Here is a 20,825-nt window from a genome sequence, read left to right as displayed (position 1 = left end):
CTGTTACAACAGTGGTAAGTAGAAAAGCTTCCCAGGATGCTCAACATGTCGAACCTTGAGGTGGATGGGCTAGAACAGCAGGAGACCATGTTGGGTTCCTCTACTGTCAGCCAAGAACAGAGATCTGAGGCTGCAGTGGGACCAGGCTCACCAAAACTGGATAGTTGAAGACTGGAAAAACATAGCCTGTCCTGGTCTGATGAATCTGGATTTCTGCTGAGGCACACAGATGGTAGATCACAATTTGGCATCAACAGCATGAATCCATGGACCCAACCTGCATTGCTATCAACAGTCCAGGCACTGTGTGGGCTTCTTAATGCCAATCATCAATCACCACAGCCTCTCTGAGCATTGTAGCAGACCATGTGCTTTCCAATACGGCATGATAATGCACCATGTCACAAAGCTAAAGTCATCTCAGACTGGTTTCATGAACGTGACATTGAGTTCAGTGTGCTTCATTGGCCTCCCCAGTCACCAGATATGAATCCAATAGAGAACGTTTGGGATGTGGTTAAAAGGGGTACTGGCATCATCAATGTGCATCTGACAAATCTGCAGAAGTTATGCGATATCAACATGGGGCAGAATCTCAAAGGACTGTTTCCAGCATCTTCTGGAATCTGTAACATAAAAAATTCAGCAAAGAGGGGCCGTACCCAGTATTAGCATGGTGTTTCTAATAAAGTGCTCAGTGAATGTACATTTGAAAACCTAAAAGAACAGTCAGTCCCCTCTGCAACCTAATCCCAGTTAAATTAGAAGAAATGACTTTTGCCATACTCTCAAGGAGCAGCCACGTTTTCTTGAAATTGTGTCTGTCACAGGATTTAAAGCCTCAGTTTTGTCAGTTTCAGCTGCTTTATTTTTTTAATTAATGCTTGGTCAGCCAAAGCGAGGATGTGCAACCTAGAAGAAAAACACCACTTTACACTTTTCAAGTGTCAGAAACTAAAGTTTTCAAGTGAATCCCCTCATGTGACAGACTCAGCAAAGATTGGACGTGGAGTACTTTCGAGGTAACCATTCAAGGCCGTTCATGGTCATACGCAGACACAGACAGCTCTCTCACTGTGCCATTGTTAAAGTACGTTGGAGCCAGCGAGTCTCTCATTAGCCACAACTCTGGAACACAAAAACGCATCAACATAGGCTGGATGTTTTTCTAACAGACTGCAAATGGCCTCACCAACTATTTAAGGGAAGGGTCAGCATTTCCAAAGTCATTAGCGTAAGAGTGTTAGTGCCAGCCATAACGCATACCATGCTGTAATAATGATACAGGGATTGCCCACATGGCGAGGATAGTCTTTGTACCGCAGCCTAATTGTTGATATCTTGATCTGACCACACACTGCATGCATTAAAGTATCCTGTCTTTCAAAGGATGGGACAGATGGTCAGAGCTTAGACGTTCCGGGGCCGGGAACAGCAGAAAAGAACAGTTCTCTTGGGAGGAACCTACATTTTCATTTTATTGCCTCCTACCATGTGATCGCCTCATAGACTTATTAATCCAACGTAATACATTGCTCTCAGAAGGCGTTTTGCATGCATATGTAATCGAACATGACCTTATACACTGCTGTGCTGTCATGTCAAGATAAAATAAGATAGACTTTATTGCCCCCGTGGGAGATTTGCCTTGGACATCACAGCGTCAGCAGTATAAAATCCCAACCAAAAACAACAAATACATTCATCCATCAATTGCAACACACACAGACACACATTCTTATTCACTCATTACATTGCAGAGAGGGCACGGGCCTTTGACAGTAGAAAGCGGATTATACTGCAAACCAAAGATTCTTAGTCAGTTTAATGGAATAGAGATGAGAGGATGGGAGATTTAAATAAATTAACCTTCAGTGAATTCCCCGAGGCTCAGAGGAATGACAGAGGGGGTCTGAGGAGGAATTTTTTTCCTTGTCAGTGATGTTTATGAATAGTCATGACACGATAGTGGTGAGCTGGTGCTCTTTGACGTTCATGTTAACCTGAGATTGTGTTTGAAGCCCAGCAGACGTGAACACTGGAGATACTGATGAACACAGGAGCGGAAAACAGAAATTAATTGCCTTCCTTCCACGTTAATAACCCTTTGCGTTTGTTTTGCCCTTTATGCGTCACACTATGCTCCAGCTCCATATGTCAATGAAGAGTTGATGCCACATGCAGAGTAGGGGGAAATTTGTAAATGCACAAGGAGATACTCCATTGCTAGCATCATTTCAAAATGTCATCACAACATCAGGGAATAGATTAACCTTTACCAAACTCCCAACTGTACAAACATAATTCTTTCTCCATGCTTATCATATATTAACTCTGATTGGTGTCTCTGACATTTACTTAAAGATGCCAAATACCAAATATCCTGGATATTCTCTCTACTTTACTTTTTAAGGTGTGATAACAAGCTATAATTGGGGGGAAAAAAAGGGATATTTTTGTGCTATACTTGCTATTTTTAGTCTTTTGAAACTACCATTTAAGTTAAAAGGGTGTTTTTGGTTTAGTTTTTTTTCTTGATTTTCTTCTCCTTGCCGCGTGGTTGCTTCCCAGAACTGGCTCAACAGTCATGTTGATGTTAGGTGTAATTTGGGAAATGCCTGGTTTGATTATTTTTGAATAACTGTAACAAAATTTGAATAGTCTTTAAAAGTAATAATGTATTTGATTAATATTTTTTTTTTTTTGGCAGTGTTGTTGGTGATAAATATTCATTGCTGCACTGATTTACACCTCATTTCCCTGTGATCCCTGTGCAACCTTTGTTGCCAGTTTCTTTGCTGATAACACCTGCTACATCTTCAAACAATGGAACGGTTCTATGGAGCTCAAAGAAATTATTACAATAAAAATAGAGTTTAACCATGTAGCAGAGGAAAAACTATGCCTACAGAGGTGCTAATATTTACATTAAATTTCATGTTAATGAAAGACTGCCTATGGATGAAATGCAAACTTTAAGCAACATAAACCAAAATCCATTTTAAGTGATGAAAATAGTCAATTTTCTCAGTTAAATATAGCAGAGAAACTGTGTACTTTGTATGATTGTTGTGGCTACTGCAATATCCTCTTCGTCTGTTGTGTTCATAAATGAGTTTAACTGAACAATATCATGTTGCACCACCTTCAGTGGGTCACAGTCAGAATGGCTGAAGAGTGTCACTGTGACCACCGCATTGACCATAACCATTCCTCAGTAAGACTTGATGTTGTCAAGATCTGAGTGGTGATAGACGCTGAAGCTTTTCCCGCCCTGACTGCTGTCTTTTCATTGTCTGTGGTTTTAATGAAAGCAGAGGTTTTGTTTTTCCTGGATGAAGTTTTTCAGTCCTGCTCAAAAATATCAGAGAACGATGTACAAAGACCCAGAGTGTTTTCATGGTGATTTGCTTCTTTGTGAACACAGTACAAAGAACTGACAAAAGGAAAGTTGCACCTCAAGTGTGAAAATTCAAACTTCAAGTAAAATTTTCATTAACGCCCAGAAAGTTGAGAACTTGTTCGTGAAACCACCTGATATTTTTGATTGTGATAAAAGCACACATTCTGTGCTTAAATGCTGCCATGGCTCATTGTTATATGTATAGTTCGTAGTGTGACCACAGCTTACATGTTCGACAAATAACTAAGGTTTGCCTTGTCTGCAGCAAATACAAGAGTCAGAAACAAAGTCGGATGCTCTCAGCCATTAATTTCATTTGTTAAAATGAGTGACGCCTGCAGCTGTACAGAAAATGGTTCCCCACTTGTACAAACTGCCTGTTGTTTTAACAGCTCTTTGTCTTTGCTATAAATACATAGGAAGTGAAAAGCTTGGCTAATAGCCTCATGAGAATGCCGCAGCTGCTTGGCATGCCTCACCCTCCATTGCTAAGCCACGTCAGTCCGACACCTTGTTTATACATCTGCTAAGGGCACTCAGAACTTCAGTCAGCTACCTTTTTTTAGGAGGCTCGGAGCTCGTGCCCACAGCCCTGAGCCAGAACATGTTCTGTTGTTCTGATGGACTCTCCAGGCTATGAATAGAGTAATATCTCATTTTATTGTGGTGAACTGATCTGTGCTGAAACTTTTTAGTGAGACCTAATGGAGGTCTTGTGACTCGGTTTCATCAGTAACCTTTCAGGTCACTGAAGGCTAATTTGGGATCCTGCATGTAGCCGCCCACAGGGACCAAGAGCTATAGCCTTAGCTGTCACTCCACGATCACCCATAGCAACTATCTCTGCAGTAATAGCAGTTCAGCATGTTATCAGAATGTGACTTGTGATCTGTATTACTAATGCATTAGCGGACAATGTGACCTCTCCTATTTTCATTTTAATCCCCATTATTAGAAGACTTTTGCCTTTTCCAACCCAACCACATTTTGCCCATATAGTTTGCATTCCTATTGTGTCTCAGATGTTAACAACGTGGACTCGGTAACAGTCAGTCAAGCAGGAAATGTCAACATTCACTGCATCCATCCTCTCGTGAGGATTTACTGCTTCTTTCAGTTTTATATCATTGTGGATGAAATATCTTCTGGTTTTAGACTCTTGTTTTATTTATTTTTATTTATATATATATATATATATATATATATATATATATATATATATATATATATATATATATATATATATACATACATACATACATACACATACAACTATACAACAGAACAGGGCAGAAAGATCATTACTTCTAAATCTCTCACCTCAGTGTTTTATTTAGTGGCATCCTCCCATAAAATGCTGTTTTTCTGGCTCATGATTCAGATGACAGTCATTGTCTATTCCCAGTAGGTTGTCTGTCTACACTTAAACTGTTGGTCAGCTCTGTATTAATCACTCATGTCTGTTGTGGTCTGAAGTTTAGAGGGAAAGGAGCTCTGCTTCACGTTTGTAATGGGACAGTAGCTTTGGAATTGTTCAGAGCTAAATCTGAACAGTCTTTTCCTGTATTGATTCACTCAGTTGGAATCAGTTGTGAGCTCATGACCTTGCACAAATGAAGTGTTGTTTTCCTGTGTATATTTATGCATGTTGTATATTTTAACCGTACGAAGCAGAGACATTTGTAACATCCTAACGACACTTAGGTTTTACTTGCTCTTCTAACAACTTCTTCTGATTGATACAAGTCTCGGTCATTTTTTCAGATTTTTTTAAGGCTGACGGGGGGGAACATGCACACCTTGGAGAATATTCTGTGGCCTTTCATACAGAACCATCCCCCTGTGACGTCTTTGCCGTTTAGCATGAAAGGTTGATCCTATACACCCTATTTAGATTTGGTCCTGATGGGTGAATTTGCTCAGCCACTTAGCTGGTTTGATGATACAAATCAGTGGAGCTGAAAGGCAGTCTGTTGACAGTTATGGTTGAATAATGCAGTGGAATAGTCAGAGAAGCAAGTTTACTTCTGAGGTTGGGGATATGTTAATGTTGTGTGCCACCATCTGGCCCTTTGCCTTGTTCAGATGAATGAATGTGAAGTAGTCTACATGGCCTCTATATGTTTCTCTCTGCTTAATAGTCCACTGCTTAGGCATCCACCTTAGTCAGCACTTACTCATGACATTGTGCTGATGCACATTTCCTTCTGTTCTGCATTACACATATTGTACCACGAAGTTTATCAGCTGATAGCAGGTAGATTAAGGGCTATAGGAGAATTATACAAACACGTAAGTAGGAGAGTCATTGCTCAGGCTGTTCCTGAAAGATCACAGGTTTGATCCCCACAGCTGCCAGTGTGTTTTGAAGTCATTATTAAAAGCAAATTGTAAAGTGATTATTTAATGATGCTCATATGTCATAATTCTGTGTTGCAATAAGCTGGTTTACCTCTGTTTTCTGTAATTAGTGTAACTGACCCAGACTGTTGTTTTCATATGATAGGAGATTCATAATGCTGTACTGGGGTTTCCTTCCCTATTAGTGAATTGAGGCATCACTTATTTTTTTGTTATTATTTGTGTGAGTTTGGGAAGTTTGGGGGTTTCAGATGAAAAGTGCTTTTCTTCCAGTTTTCAGTCACTTAAACTGCAAAATTGAGTTTTTATAATATAGACAATAGCAAAATGTTCATAGTTAGACATCAACCCAGCAAGTAAGGATTTATTTCATTATGGATTCATCTGATGGTTATTTTGCTGGATTCATTTTGTCTATAAAATGTCACAAAATAGTGAAAAACACCCATCACAGTTTACCCAGAGCCCAATGTCTGATGTCCTCAAATGGCCTTTTTGCCTAACAAGCAGTTTGTTGGTTTTACATCACATAGTTTGTTTCTCTACTCAGAACACAGGACCATTCATTAGCTTTATAAATCATGAGGCCTATTGTGTGATTGGTCGCATCAAGCTGATTTGTTGTTGTAATCACTCTGGCCTGTAGCACACATTTGGTTAGTTGGTTATTATCATCTTATTACATTGTCAACCTGTCTTAATTATAATACAGTGACATAGTATGCAGCACACATTTCCCCACAATCGATATGTTCCAGATGCTGTAGTTAGTTTCACATCCAAGACAGTGAAATTGAGTTTTAATGACCCACTGAGTTTCATTGTGTTTTTTAATGGTCCTGTCTTTTCCTGGCTCACCATATCATTAATGGGGCATGTTGTTAATGCATCCTTGAAGTAAGATCAGGTCAATTTCATTTGTGATATTTCTTGTATCCCATTCTGAGGCCTCAGAGCATAAGCTTGTCTCGCAGTTCCCACCATTTTCATTTCCTTCATTTACTCTGCAGTCCCACAGCCCACACCCTCCGCCTGTCTCCACCCAGCCTCCTGGTATTTATTTTCCTCCTCCCCCAGGGAGTGATACTCACTGACATCACTCCTCCCTCTGGCCAGATGTTGAAACTTAAACACGCCATCCATCAGCCTACAGACATATGAGTAGCACAGCAGACAAGGGCAATGACCCAGCAAAGACATTCTTAATACAGATTTACACATATATACATAGAGGCTACACTCCTGAGCTCCGTTCCCACCCTTCATTTTTGACTCAGCATATATTTCTGCACTGGGCCGTAACGGTCTGATTACTGCTTCTGAACACTGACAACTGTTCCTAAACTAAAACCCAGAGAACTAAGCTTCTGCTGTGAGATAAAATATCAACGTGCAGCCAAAAGCTGTTTCACTGAGGATGAATCCTTAGAACGCTTTCGCCACAGAACTTTTCATAACGTAGTGATGCTGTCCTGCAAGAGCCAGATAAGATACCCAAAAACCGTCCTGGATGCAGTTAGTCACATAGCTCCACATCAGCTTTAAATAACAACAAATTTCTTTCTTCCTGATTCATCCTTCGTCTGTTCCACCAGTCACCTTTATACTGAATGTCTGTTCTATTTATAGCATCTTTTTAGGAGAAAAAGTTGTGAAATTTTGGATAAACCCAACAGTATGAGAAAAGGTTAACTCTTTTTTTTTTTTTTTTTTTTTTTTGATCTTGAACTGGAATAACAGTAACTGGTGAGGTGAAGTGGTATTTCCCTGTCAGCTGTTCTCAGTGCTGTTTCACTCTTTCCATGGTCACTCTTGGCCTTTCTTCATGGGAACTCACATGTCTTTCATGACTGTAACGCCGCCTCTTTAAATATAAACTGTAGCTGTTTATTGGGGACACAGTTAACATTGGCGGAGTAATGGATTCAGTTCACTCTCTAGAATATTGACCGTCATCTTAAAACAAGTGTGACAGATGGAAGCTGAGTGGGAATTGATTTAAGAGACGTGTGACTGATGTGAGTTCAGACAGAAGATCTGTTTAGACTGACTCTGGCAAACACACTGCCCCACCCCCACACACCCCGACCAACCCCCCCACTCCTGCCTAAATCTAACAAATCTCCCACATAAACATTTAATGTATTTTAAGGCCTTATTTCTCAGGCTGTGTTGTCGCACAGATAGAATGAGTGTCTGCAAAAGGTTTGTACACAAATCGGTATTCTCACTTATTAATAATTAGTTACTTTTTTTTGTAAACTTCTACGGCAGGAGAAACTAAATAGTTTATGCAGCCTAACTCCTTTTTCAATGTCAGGGCTTCTGTTCTTTATTTTGTGTCGCTTTTCCTTTTTCTTTCTTTGTCTAAATTGTCCATTTCTTAAGCTACTGATCTGTCTTGCTATTGATTGACTGAACTGATGAAAAGTGAAGACAGACAAAGTTGGCACAGAAATCTATAATCTGATTAGATAGAAGGAAACATGAAAATGCATCAGAGCACACCTTAATGACAACATTCCTCCTGGATTCCCGTGTCAGAACATCACTTTTTTGTAAAAGAAAGCAGATTTATGGTTAAAATGCCCATTAATGATGGTGATGTTTTGTCTGACTTTGATCAGCGTCCTTCAGACCTCAGACAGAGCCACCATAATGTGGGTCCTCTGATCTGTTGTGCCATGGAAGCGAAAACAAATCTGAGCACAAAGAAGTGTTATTAATTTTTCAGGAACGTTGACAGAGTCTCTGTCTCCAGGACGCTGCTGTGAATTATAAACAAATACACAACTCTTGAAGAGCGCAGAATAGCTGGTACATTAAGCAGAAAACACAAGTTAAGTTGTTTATCATTGATTCGAACACAGGAGCAATCTCCATGTTACTTTTGTTTTCATCTTGTGGACATAAGTGTTGTTGTTGTCTTGTATTCATGATTTGACTGTTGATTTTAGTTTTGTAAGATGACAGTGAAAGAAATAGGAGCGCGAAAGAAAACCTTGCCTCCACTGAACTGTCTCATTATACAGAATACCTGAGCTGAACTTTTGTTCCAGTGTAGATCTACCTCTACATCGGTGATCAAACTAGAATGAGATGGTGTTTTTTTTTGTTGTTGTTTTTTTTAAAGATCTATTTTGGTTTTCAGCATTAGATTCTTTACACTTCACAGTATTCTTTCAGATAAATACTCTCTGCAGTATTTGCACCATATTTTCATATTTACATGTTTTTATTGTTTAGTCTTTGGCCTTGTTAAACCGTTGATGGTTCGGTGTGTCTGTGCATGCACAAAACATTTATACAGAAGTCTAATTCTAACATCTACAAGTTCCTGGTATCTGCTTTCTCCCTTTAAAGCAATGCTGGCTCTTGACTTTGTATTAGGGCTGCAACCAACAATTAATTTGATTGTGCATTAATTTGCCAATTAGTGAAAAATGCCAGCCAGCTGACACCATCAAAGTTTTGGTCTTTATGCTTGAACAATTATTCAAACAACTAATCAGTTATCAAATTAGGCTATATTCTTCATTAGCTTTCTGCAAATCAAGATATTTGTTAATTAACTAATCATTTCAGCTTTATTTTGTATTCAGATCTAACAGATTAATTTTAGTTGAGAAAGCTAACCACAGTGTCCAAAGTGTAGCTGTTCTGGAGCTTAATCAGCTGATGGAGTTTGCCTACTTGTCATAGTATTATAGGCTCCAGAGTTGGGATTCAAAGTGTAATCCTGACCTTAGAAGCATCAGCTGAGAAAAGAAATTGACCCCAGAGTCGTTCTAGTAGTGGTTCTGGAGGTTTTGATCCCATCACATGATCAGAAGGAAAACAGAAGGAAGTTTAGAGGCATTTTAGTTTCATTCATCAGAATCTTATTTTGAACTTTGAATGTTGAACTTGCTTCGCTTTGAAGTTGATTGTACTGAATCCTGATTATTTCTTGCCTGTATGGTTCCACCAGTAGCACCGTTATTAGTGTAATTAAAGTGTTTGTACGGTCTACAGTGATGTGTGTCTTAATGAAGCCCGAAGGATCCAACATGAAAAGCTCAGTATGCTGCGTTCTCTCTTTCATGTGACAGTGTTTTCTCCCATGGTCAGGAGCTGTTGCTTTATTTACTATAATGTGGCTTTCCGTGTCTTCCAGGACTCAACGCTCTGCCCTTTGATCCAGCAACCAACAACGACCCTCTCCATTTCAACAGTTCCAGCGGGCCGCTAGTGTCGGAGTGTCCTCCTCTGGAAAACACAGCTGAAAACAGCAAGAAGAGGAAAAGGACCATCCTGCCTCCAGGTGCGGACAACAGCTACCTCACAAGTATTTTGCCATAGGTGCAGGATTACTCTCTGTTCTCCAATCCTCACCATTTTGCCCTCAGCCATGTGGAATTTAAAATGCAGGTGTCAGTAACCTTAAGAAGAGAATGGCCTCCCTTCGCTCAGGAGAGCTTTGATACAACAGCTTGATTTCTTACCTTGAGATTCCTCTTCCCTTTCCTCTACCAACATCAAATAACTGTGATGGGAATTGTTGCATAATCCTATTATTTGGTGGCTGGATGGAAAAGAAAAAAAAAAAAAAAGTAGCTTAGTTCAGACTTTGTTGTTTTCGATTAGCTTGCCATGTCCTGCGGCTCTGGTTGTCTGGCCTGTTTGGAGGTCAGGCAGCTGCAGTGAGAAACTGCTCTGCTGAGATTGTGTGCCTGACTGTCTGTTACCGTGCCAGCACCACCTGCCAGTCACAACTGCAACACGCCTTCAGCTTTCTCACACACAGACCCACACCCACACACATACACGCTGACCTGTCACACAGAGAAGGACACAGCTTCTGTGTACATGTGTGTTTATGTGAGAGTGTAGCATAATTAAACAGTAATTTAAGTTAGCAGTGGTTTGCCTGGTAATGTATCAAATTAAAGAAGGACTTTATAATTAAAAAATTAAAGAAGTACTGACTAATGAGTTGCTCCGTATGTAATAGAAAGAGGAGGGCCCTTAAGACGGAGAGGTGTTGTTCCATGTTCTCTGCTTTCTTGACGATGCTAATTGGACTGGATTAATGCTCCACATTAACATGGCACTAATTGACTATTCATCTTTTCTTCACGTCTTCACATGGATGAGTTCATATTTCGATAAAGTTTAATTTCATTTTAATTCACTGACCATATCAAGCTATAATTGGATAATGTATCACAGACGACCGTCAAACAAATAACCAGCGTCGGTTCAAATGATGGACTTGTTTTTTAATGTTGAAAGCTGTACAGCTGTGTGAAATTAACACCATGTGTACAGAACACAATTTTGGATTTTCAGCACAAAATGTAGCAAAAGAAGAAGCGGCAGTGTCACAGAGTGTCAAGTAATGAGTTTAAAAAGATAAGGTGTGAAATGTGTTTTCAGAGTGGGTGAACTATTACTCCCAAGGGCTCGAAGAGCAGACACAGAGTCAGAGGAATTACTCGGGCCTCAGAGCAGCACCATGACTCTGCTGGAGTGTAATGTCTCAGTGACACTGAAGAAAATGAAGTATTTCAGACCAACGTATCACCAGGAGAAATTTCATTAGATGTGTTAAAAAGTCCACCTCCCTTCAGTTAGGAATCATTTTCTGGCCACTGATGATAAAACCAGAGTCAGTCCTGTCCAGGCTGATAGTGGAGGACTTGTCCAAACTAGGGATGTTAATTTTCAGGTTTTTCTCTCCAAAGATCCTACATAGAAGAAATCTATTGTAACAGAAGAATATTAGTCTACCTTGATTATAAGATGATAATCAAAGCAACATAAAAGAGCAACATGTAGTCTGTCAGTCACAGCTCTCACACTCTCATTGACAGTTTGCATGTTTCAGACGCTCTTTGAGCTCCTCATTATTTGCGACACCTGCGATTCTTGGCTGCTTGGCAGATGACTCGGACCACGACGTGTTTCTGCCGTAGATGTCAGGGGAAGCTTTCAACTCTCTTTCACTCAGTCAGAAATTTATTTCCTCTGTGGCGGTAATACATGTTACACAAGCCATCAGCAACTAAGGCTACAAACAACCCATAAGGCGACACTCTTCCCATTCAAAATGAATATCTTATGTTGTGAACACATAATTGTCTAGTCTTTGGATATAAAACAACCCCATGCCGTTTCAAATGCATTTCCAAGAGAAAAATATCATCAAACATCTTTAAGAGTTGAAACAGTCATGCAGGTTTTTCTCTGCCATTATGCTGGCAGGAGCAGAGAATATTTAATGTGTTCTTCATGTTTGCAAAGCATTAGGAAAAGCAAAGACATTCAGAATTCAGAAAACACATCGACAGCAACAAAACTAATGGTGAATAGTGTTATATTTGTGTTTTCTGTTCTCTGATAAAAGCCCGTCAGAAATATAGGTTATCCCACAGGTGGACAGACCATCATCTACTCAGCAACAGGGACGGACCATTCTCTGTCATTCTGCTCTAAGTTATTTGTATCAAATGATGGACGTAGTGACGAGGGCTTTCTTCCTCTAATATTAAATAATGCAGGAAGTTTAAAGGGCCTCTTGTATAATGTAAAATTGCCTTTAAGACTCTTTGGAAATAAATTCTACCATGATCAGATGCTTGCACTTAAGGACCACCTGTTTGCACTTGTTTACACAAGTTTACCTTGAACTTTCCCTTATTATATGCTTGATACAAGGGCATGAAAATAACTCGATACTAGTTGTGGCTCACTGTAGCTGCTCTGCTGCTCAGTTCACTTACATTGGGTTTTCTCAGACATGTTTACGTCGTATTTATGTTTAATGCAAGAGGTTAAAGAGAAACCCACAGGTTTAAAGTTCAGGTGAGGATTTTGCCCACTGGTAACACCACCACAACCCAAGACACTTAAATTCACCACAGTAACTCTTCCAGGTTCCTTCCAGGTTACTTTAATTTCACCTTGTCTCTTCAGTGAATAGGAGACCACTGCTGTGCAACCGCCATGTTCACAATTCTTTAAATCCACTATAGAGCGCAGTGGAGGGAAGATTAAAGAGACTTTCTCTAACTTTCTCAAGTTGTTTTCATTCTCAACACTGGACAGTGGCATCAGAAAAACTTAGAGGAGAAAACTCAACCAGGCCAAGCTGAGGGTCCACACATGGTACCTCTGCACCTGCTGTAGCCCTGATGTGAAGCTACATTTTTGAGGAAGCACAGCACAAACTGCGGTGTAGGTACAGCTGTTTCATGCATGGTTTCCATAGCTATGCCACGACTCGTTTAACTACTGGCTTCAAGTAGTTTCAAATCGAACTTCAGGTCACCAACATGACCTGCCACCACAACAGTTAAGAAACATTACAACTCTACGCCTCTGTACAGCTTATTATGATTACAAATTAGCTTTGAATTAGCCTATTATGACCCCCCGAGTTTGCCATCAGTTGTTGCTGCTCTCTTGGTTGAATCCCCTGCCTAAAAGACCTGCAGCGCGGTGCAGGTGTAGAACAGCTGGAAATCTGGATTTATCGCCTCATAGGTGTCTGATTCTGATTGTCTCCGGTCTCAGTCAGGTCCTTCAATTCTCTGATGCAGCACAAACTCATTAAAAGCCGTGAGTTTCGTTAAGGGACCCTAATGGATAGATCTTTCTCATTACAATTGCCTCTATACCATCCTGCACATGTGCAAGCGTCCAAAGCAACACATAGGCTTTTCTTAAATATTTCACAGCTGCATTTTCTCTCAGTAATTGATGAAGAGTTTGAGAAGGCAACAAAACAAACTGCATGTTTGATGTGACCCATGAGGACTCCAAGTCATTTCAGACTTAATGCCATCCTGCTGATAGATTATTTACAAGTGATCTTTAAACCACCACACCAAGACCAAACAACAAACAGCCAGATACATAATTAAACAAACAGTTAGACAAAATGTTTGAACTTTAATTGATATCCTGTTCACTCTCCCTCTAAATAAACACTGTTCATCCAGCTCACTCACCACACACTGGCACTAACTTGGTATTTTTATTTAGTTGACTATAAAATGGCTCCAGAGAAATCAAATTTATTGGAACTCATGCCCAGTTGGTAAGAAATTTTTAAACTTTTTACTAAGGCAAATAAAAAAAAATCGTTGTTGTGCTTCTCTGTCTTGGACCCAGTAAAACTGAAGCGGTGAATAGTTCAACATTTTACCACGCTTTCTTTATCAAACACCACGGTTTTTATATGTTCCCTCTAAACTTAGAGATGATGTACTTGGCCACCACGTTTACTCTTTATCTTTTTTTTTTTTTTTTTTTTTTAAGTTTTGTGTTTATGTTCACCCAGTGTGTGTGTGTGTGTGTGTGTGTGTGTGTGTGTGCGCGCGCGCGCGCCTGTCTTTTAACAGTCCATAATAAGTGGTGCCTTGGGGCACACTGCAAGGATTTTCCTTATACAGTTTTTTATCAGTTTTACAACACAGCCAGAGATGGCCATTTCCCCTCAAATCCCGCTGTGTTACAGCTGCAGGTGGCGAAGAGAATGAGATTTTGAAACGCTGCTCGTTTTTTACTGGAGCTGGATTTCCCCTCTTACAATGAATATAAATGTCATTTTAGCAGAACCTGCACAAGCTGGATTTCATTATCTCACGGAGGTTATGTTAATGTAATAATAATAATGATCTTTATTTGTGAAGCAGTTCGAAACAAAGTTAACTGTGATTTACAGTGTGAAATAGAGATACAGCAGAGTTCAACAGCAGTCATAAATAAAAAACTTGTGATGTGAAAATATACATAAAAGAAAGAAAAAAAGGATTAAGTGGAGGGAAATGTAAAACATTTTTCAGGCCTGAGATCGTGGGGTCCCACAGCTGACCGTGTGACATGAGGACATGAAACCTGACACCAGAGAAAATTCACCTTGCACTGGGTCTGAAGAGACTTCACCATATAAACTCCTTCCACTGTCTGTGCCTGTGCAGTTGCAAATAACTTTGTTTATGTGAAATCGCTCTATGAAGGAGAACGTTTGGCCTTTGGCTAAATGGGTTTCAAGTACCCTTGTAACAAGGTTGTTTGACTGGAAAAAAAATTGAGTAGTGATCAGAACAGAGGCATATTTTCAAACTTGAGGCCTTGTATATGGATTAATCTGAAGCATTTCCAATGCCAGGATGAAATAAATCACTTCACTCTCATGTTTTTCTGTGCATGAAAATTAAATTGATTAGATTTTATCGCAAAGGCCAGTTCACAGCCATGGTTTTAGCAAATAAAAGAATTGAACTCTCACCAATCCAATCTCTCGTGCATTAACCTTTAGTGGGCGCTAAGTGTTGAATAAAATGCTATTGATTCTTCAGGAGAAAGGTTAATGTCATTGAGCAAAGGGGAAATAAGAATACATGTTGTGTCAGTAGGGAAAGACGGTATTTCTCAACAAAGCTGGAACATCATGACATGTAGAAGTAAAGGTTTATTTTGGATACATTGCAGCGGGAAAATATTATAATGGCTGTGAAAATCTTTAAAGGTCCCCCGTCGAGGCTTCATTGCAAACAAAGTGAGTTTTGTTTACATTCAGCATTTCTCAGTAAAACACTGCATGCCTCATTAAGACCTAAAAACAGTGTTGAACAACAATTTTTAAGACTGTGATATACTCTGGTCTTTAAACAAATGGGTCAAATGTATTTTCTAAAGCTGTATTTATATTCAACAAAATGAAAAGTGAGTTTTCATAATGTATAAAATGTTTTCTGCACAGATGTGTGCTGCCCATGTGTGAACACCTCCACTGATGTAGACGCCCAATTAAGCATAAACAGACATGCATACATGTCTTGTCCGTAACTGTTCATGTCTATTTTGGACTAAACCAGCCTTCAGTCTACAGTTATATGCATGTATCACCACTCACCACTTCTGGTGAGTGAGTCAAAAGTTGTGGTCATTATGATGTTGTTTTTCTGCTTCGCCTTCAAAGGTAATTAAGTAATAGGAAACCACAAGCTCTAAAAATTTAATTGGCTGGGTCATTTTTGCCTAAAGAGGGGAAAATGATGAAAAAGTTTTGGTTGTAAAAGTCTTGCTGCTCGTTCCCTGTAAATTTTAAATTAGACATGCTGGTTTTAATGACAACATACTCAAGCAAAAATCTTCTCTTTTTTCTTGTTAGCTACTTCACTTTTTCAGGTGACATCTACCCTCACTGACTTTCTCTTTGGTACGGGTTTGTGTTCCTGAAACCATTTTGTTAGTACAAGGTCTCCTATGGGAGTGTGTAGTCCTTGTGATGAATGGTTTTCAGTCTGACTGGATTCGTGAAGCACCAAAACCCCAGAAGGAAACTGCACTTCACTAAACCGAATGTGGCTTCACATTTGAGAAACTAATGTCTAACAGTTCCCTCAATTACATGTACTAGTATTTGTCTTTTGTGGCTTTTTTCCCATTGGAAAGGACTGGACTTGAGCAAAAAAAAAAAAAAAGTAGTGTTTTGTCACTAACCAACCACTGGCAGGAAAAAAAAACAGTTGGAGGGTAAATAATGTAATGGGCTACTCAAGCTGTCAGAGATGGCAGTCCAGTGAGATATATGGATGTGTCACTGTCCCATAGAGGAGCCTGTGTGTATGTGTTTGTGTAAGTACAGTGTCCTGATTGCATTGTGTTGAGACTGGGGGAGATCTACAGCTGGATGTCAGGCTTGGTGACGCTGAGGCTGCACAGTGACACAGAAGATTACAGTGATGCTGACAGATGGGAGGCACAGGATGAAAGATTGAAGTTAAAAATGAAAACATGATTGCAACAGGATGTATGCAGGCATGTAGGTGAGTATAAAGGTTAATGACTCAGTGATTGTCAAATATTCAGTTTGGAAGAAGCAGCTGTGTTCTTCTGCAGCACTGTGTGTGTGTACACAGTATGTGTTTCAACTCGAGAATAGTGATAGATGATAGAGAATAGTGATTGAAATGCATGACAAGCTGCTGTGGGCCCTGTCTCTCCTTATTCATCTGAGATTCCTCTGCTTCAGTCAGAACATAACAGTCCACTTGTCCCCACTGTTGCTGTGGGAGAGATAAAGCCTCTATAATGTCTATATGGACAGTATGTGCTTGCTTGCATAGGCATCTTGAGCGTGTTTGAGTATTTAGAGTGTATTCTAAGTGCTGGATACAGCTGTTCAAGTCCTAGCCGACTGCCTGTGATCCAGGTCATAGAGGAAATATCAGATCCTACATCCTACATCTATGATCTGATGATCATCAGGCAAGGAAATTAAATTGGGGTTCATCCTTTATCCCCTTTCCTATTTCTCACAACTGTCTTTTTTTCAATGGTGCTCTCTTGCTCCCTGTCACTCTCCTGTACGCTGCAGTGGTCAGGGATTTAGTGCCACTTCAGCCCATCTTGCAAAGCCTAAAAACATGTGGGATCTAAATTATTCACAGAGCCAGAAGGCGCTCTGCTCTGTAGACTCACCCTAAAGCTAATGGTAAAGCCCAAAGCAAGGCTCAAGCTCTAAAAAGATTCTAATATCCAAACAGAAATCTTCACCTGGCAGCCCGTAAGATGAGTTTTTCAGTTCAGCCTCAGGGACAAGGCCAAATACGTTTTCTTCGAGCAGTGTTTTCCATTAATATGCTCTGATCCATTTTAGGTTATTATCGCTGCACGTTTGCTAAATTGATTTCTAATCAGGATATGGCCTGAGGGCCAGAGCTTTTACAAAATGGCAGTGTTATCAAGAGTCCCTGAATTACAGTTATTCTCTTGGATTCTTTTTCTTGAAGATTGATTGAATTTGCAACTGTTTAATAAGCCTACAGTGTGTAGTTTAGAAAAACTACTTAATGCATTTTATACTCTGTTCTCTGATTTGATGAACTCACCTCCTCTAGAAAATAGTTACAAATGATCATGACAGTATCATAATGTTGTCCTGACCAAATTATTAATCAAGTATCAAAGTAATTGACAGATTAATTCATGAAGGAAATAATAGTTTAATCTCTTATAGGTACTGTGAACCCAATAATCTCTGTCTAGAATATTATTAGTATTATCTATAAGACTTGTCGATTTTCATATGTTTTGTTGAATCTGTTGAATATAAAGAAATGTGAAAACAAGTCATTTCAAAGTGAATTTTTTATTTTTTTTATCTATACGTCTTTAAAAAAAACTGCTGTAATCCATGCACCACTTCCTCTGTATCTCAGTCCTCTAACCCAACCTCCCCACCCCCAACCCCCACCCTCCTCCTCATTTTAGTTGAAATAAAATCTGCCATTTTCTCTTGTTGAGGGCATGTTATCTAACAGAGAGGGCAGGCGCTAGATTTAAGGGCTCAGAGGGTTCAATTACATATGTAAAGGCTGTTGAGAGGTTTTATCGACAGTGTTTTTCATAAAGCCAACAGCGAATGTCAGAAACCGCCCCAAAACACCAAGGAATAACCACTCACTCAGGTTGGATTACCTGATGAATTATTTATATTCTAGGTGGGCGAGTTTTGTCTCTCCTATAAATGAATGAAAATTTGGTTCTGACTAACCCAGGGTGTTTTTTAAAACGCATTAGATTTTCAGGTTGTCCATCTGTCCCATTCTCGTGAACACAACATCTCAGTAAGGCCTTGAGGGAATTTTTTAAAATCTGGTACAAATGTTCACGAGGACTCAAGGATTAACTGATTAGACTTTGGTGGTCTAAGGTCAAAGTCAAGGTGATGTCACAAAACATGTTTTTGTCTGTAACTCACAAATACAAATGTCCAATAGGTTAAATTAAAATGATGACTTATATCCAGTGGGTCAAAGGTCAACTTCAGTGTGACATCAAAATGTGCTGCAGAAACAGTTGTGCCCAACTTTCAATGCTGTAACTCAGGAAGGAGAGATTGTGACCACATTTCTTGCAACTTGTTGGCAGAGGCGTACAACCACAAAGCAGTAATTCTAGTTTAAATTGTACTAGAAGACTGTTGGGCCTACATTGTTATTCTTCTTCTCTGCACTGAGATGTCGGACATAAGAATAATTTACAAGAAGAAGCCAGCCAAAAGAAAAGAGGACTTCACCTTGGAAAAGACTTTTTTTGGACACCTGATGAGTTTTCTTTTCCTTTTATCTTTTTTTCGTCTGTGCTTCCCCACATCACTTACCTCAGTAACAATCTGCAGGAATCTCCCCCTTTTGCCCATAGTAGCATTTTCTTCACAGTGACCCTGCGGCTCCCCCCCCCCCCCCCCATCCATCCCTCCCCTGCTCTGTCCTTCTGTCTTCTTGCTGAGCCTCCAGCCGGGTTAACTGATCCACACCAGCTGCTTCTCACTGCCTGACATTACTGCTGAACGTCTCCTCTGCCTCGCCTCTTCTTCATCATGCTGCCACCCTTTTCCAGCAGCCTCATTTCACATCGCTCTGTGAGAGGCCACTGCACAAGTACTGGTGCAGAAAAGATCAGTTGTTGTTAACCCATTTTAACCCATCCTAATTCATACTAACTGTGAGTTGATGGATGAGTGGATGCACACAACTCAAACACTGTTTTGTTTATATTCACTTCTAATTAGGGGGGAAAGGAAAGGGGGGAATGAGAAACAAATTTGAGGACTAATGCAACCATATGAGTAGTGCTGCAAATAATGATTATTTAGATTATTTCATCATTTCGTCCATAAAATGTAAGTGAAAGTTGCCTGTTTTAATTTCCCAGAGCTCAGGGTTGAACCTTGAAAATTCATGTTTTATTCAACCATCAGTATAAAACTCAAAAATATTCAGTGGAAAATCATATTAGCCAAAGAAAAGCACCAAATCCTCTCACAGGACAAGCTGAAGTCATAGAACAGAATCATTGCTGAAAAAAATGACTGAATGATTGATTATGAAAATTGTTATTTTTTTTGTTAATCAACAAAGGCCCCATTTCAACACTTACCTGTCTAAATGTCTTGAAATCCAGATCAGATGTGAAGCACAAGGAGGTGGTGATGCACCTGAAGCTATTTGGCAACTGCCAAAAGCACCAGAAGAAGAATATCTTCAGCCTTTCAGAGGTTCAGCCACAACAATAACAGCTTAGCATCTAGTTAACAAGAGCCCATAAGATAAGTGGATGAATTGCATATGTGGGATAGTTATGAGGCAGAAGTTTTATCATCTACATATGCTCTTCTCATGCTGCTCCCTCCCACACACACGTGTTCAGTGGCAGGACTGATGAGGGATCAGATAAATGCTTCAGTAGCTCCATGCGTCTTCTCTATGATCATATGTGTTGAAATGGCTGGAGCTGCTTGGTGATGAAATTAGCTGTCAGCAGGGAGATCGTCAGCTAATACCCATGTAACTTTAGCTGCCGTTATCACAGGGGACAGATGCTGTGAGTGGCTACTGCCACAGATTGCTCACTGATGTAGTTAGGCGATGTTACATATGCACCAGTGTGAGCGAAGACAGAATGATCTAAACAATAAACAGAACAATTGTCTCAGCTCTGCATGTGAGGGCGGCTGCCCTACTTTTTGTTTGTTCATATTCTTTCATTTCACTTTAGGGTATCCAGCTGTCTCCAAGCTTTTCGAGAGGGAAACCCCAGTGATGTTTTGTACTCTGTTATCCTTACAGCTTATCGAGCATCAGGAGGTATACTCATCGGGTGCCACCCAGCCATAATTAATGCATGATTGTACCTGTTTACGCATGGCCAAGGGAGTCTTTGATGACAGTGCAACAGTGCAGTAGTCTATCTGAAAGCCATACGAGGTTACAGAACATAAAACATCAGAGAGATGATACAGAGAGCGGGATTACAGTTAGACAGACAGTACACACTAGACTTTTTGTGACGTTTGAGCAAAGCCTCTGAATCCAAAAATGTCATGGGAGAGCTGCACTGTGGCTGACCATGTGCTCTGATTCCTTTGAAGAGACACAGACTGCCTTTAAGGCAGCAAAGCAAATCTTTATTTATACACTTTATATTGTTGTCCAGGGAAATGCAGTTTACTTTAAAAAAAAGTAAAGAAAGAGTGTTTTATAATCTGTAGATGTGTGCAGGT

General features: G+C 39.9%; 1 protein-coding gene across 5 annotated transcripts in view; it reads left to right on the top strand.

Moving 5' to 3' along the window:
• enox2 (ecto-NOX disulfide-thiol exchanger 2) overlaps window positions 1-20,825 on the top strand; it is a 174,999-nt gene that overhangs the window by 76,900 nt on the left and 77,274 nt on the right. For all 5 annotated transcript variants that reach the window (XM_071458667.1, XM_071458668.1, XM_071458670.1 and 2 more), the window contains one exon: window positions 9,921-10,067. In XM_071458667.1, coding sequence (XP_071314768.1) covers window positions 9,921-10,067 — 147 coding nt within the window. The remainder of the gene's footprint in view (window positions 1-9,920; window positions 10,068-20,825) is intronic.

The sequence above is a fragment of the Trachinotus anak genome, unplaced genomic scaffold, assembly GCF_046630095.1.
Source record: "Trachinotus anak isolate AG129_WGS33_773 ecotype Australia unplaced genomic scaffold, CSIRO_AGI_Tana_v1 ptg000021l, whole genome shotgun sequence".
NCBI classification, from domain to species: domain Eukaryota; kingdom Metazoa; phylum Chordata; class Actinopteri; order Carangiformes; family Carangidae; genus Trachinotus; species Trachinotus anak.
This window is presented reverse-complemented; position numbering and strand designations above follow the sequence as displayed.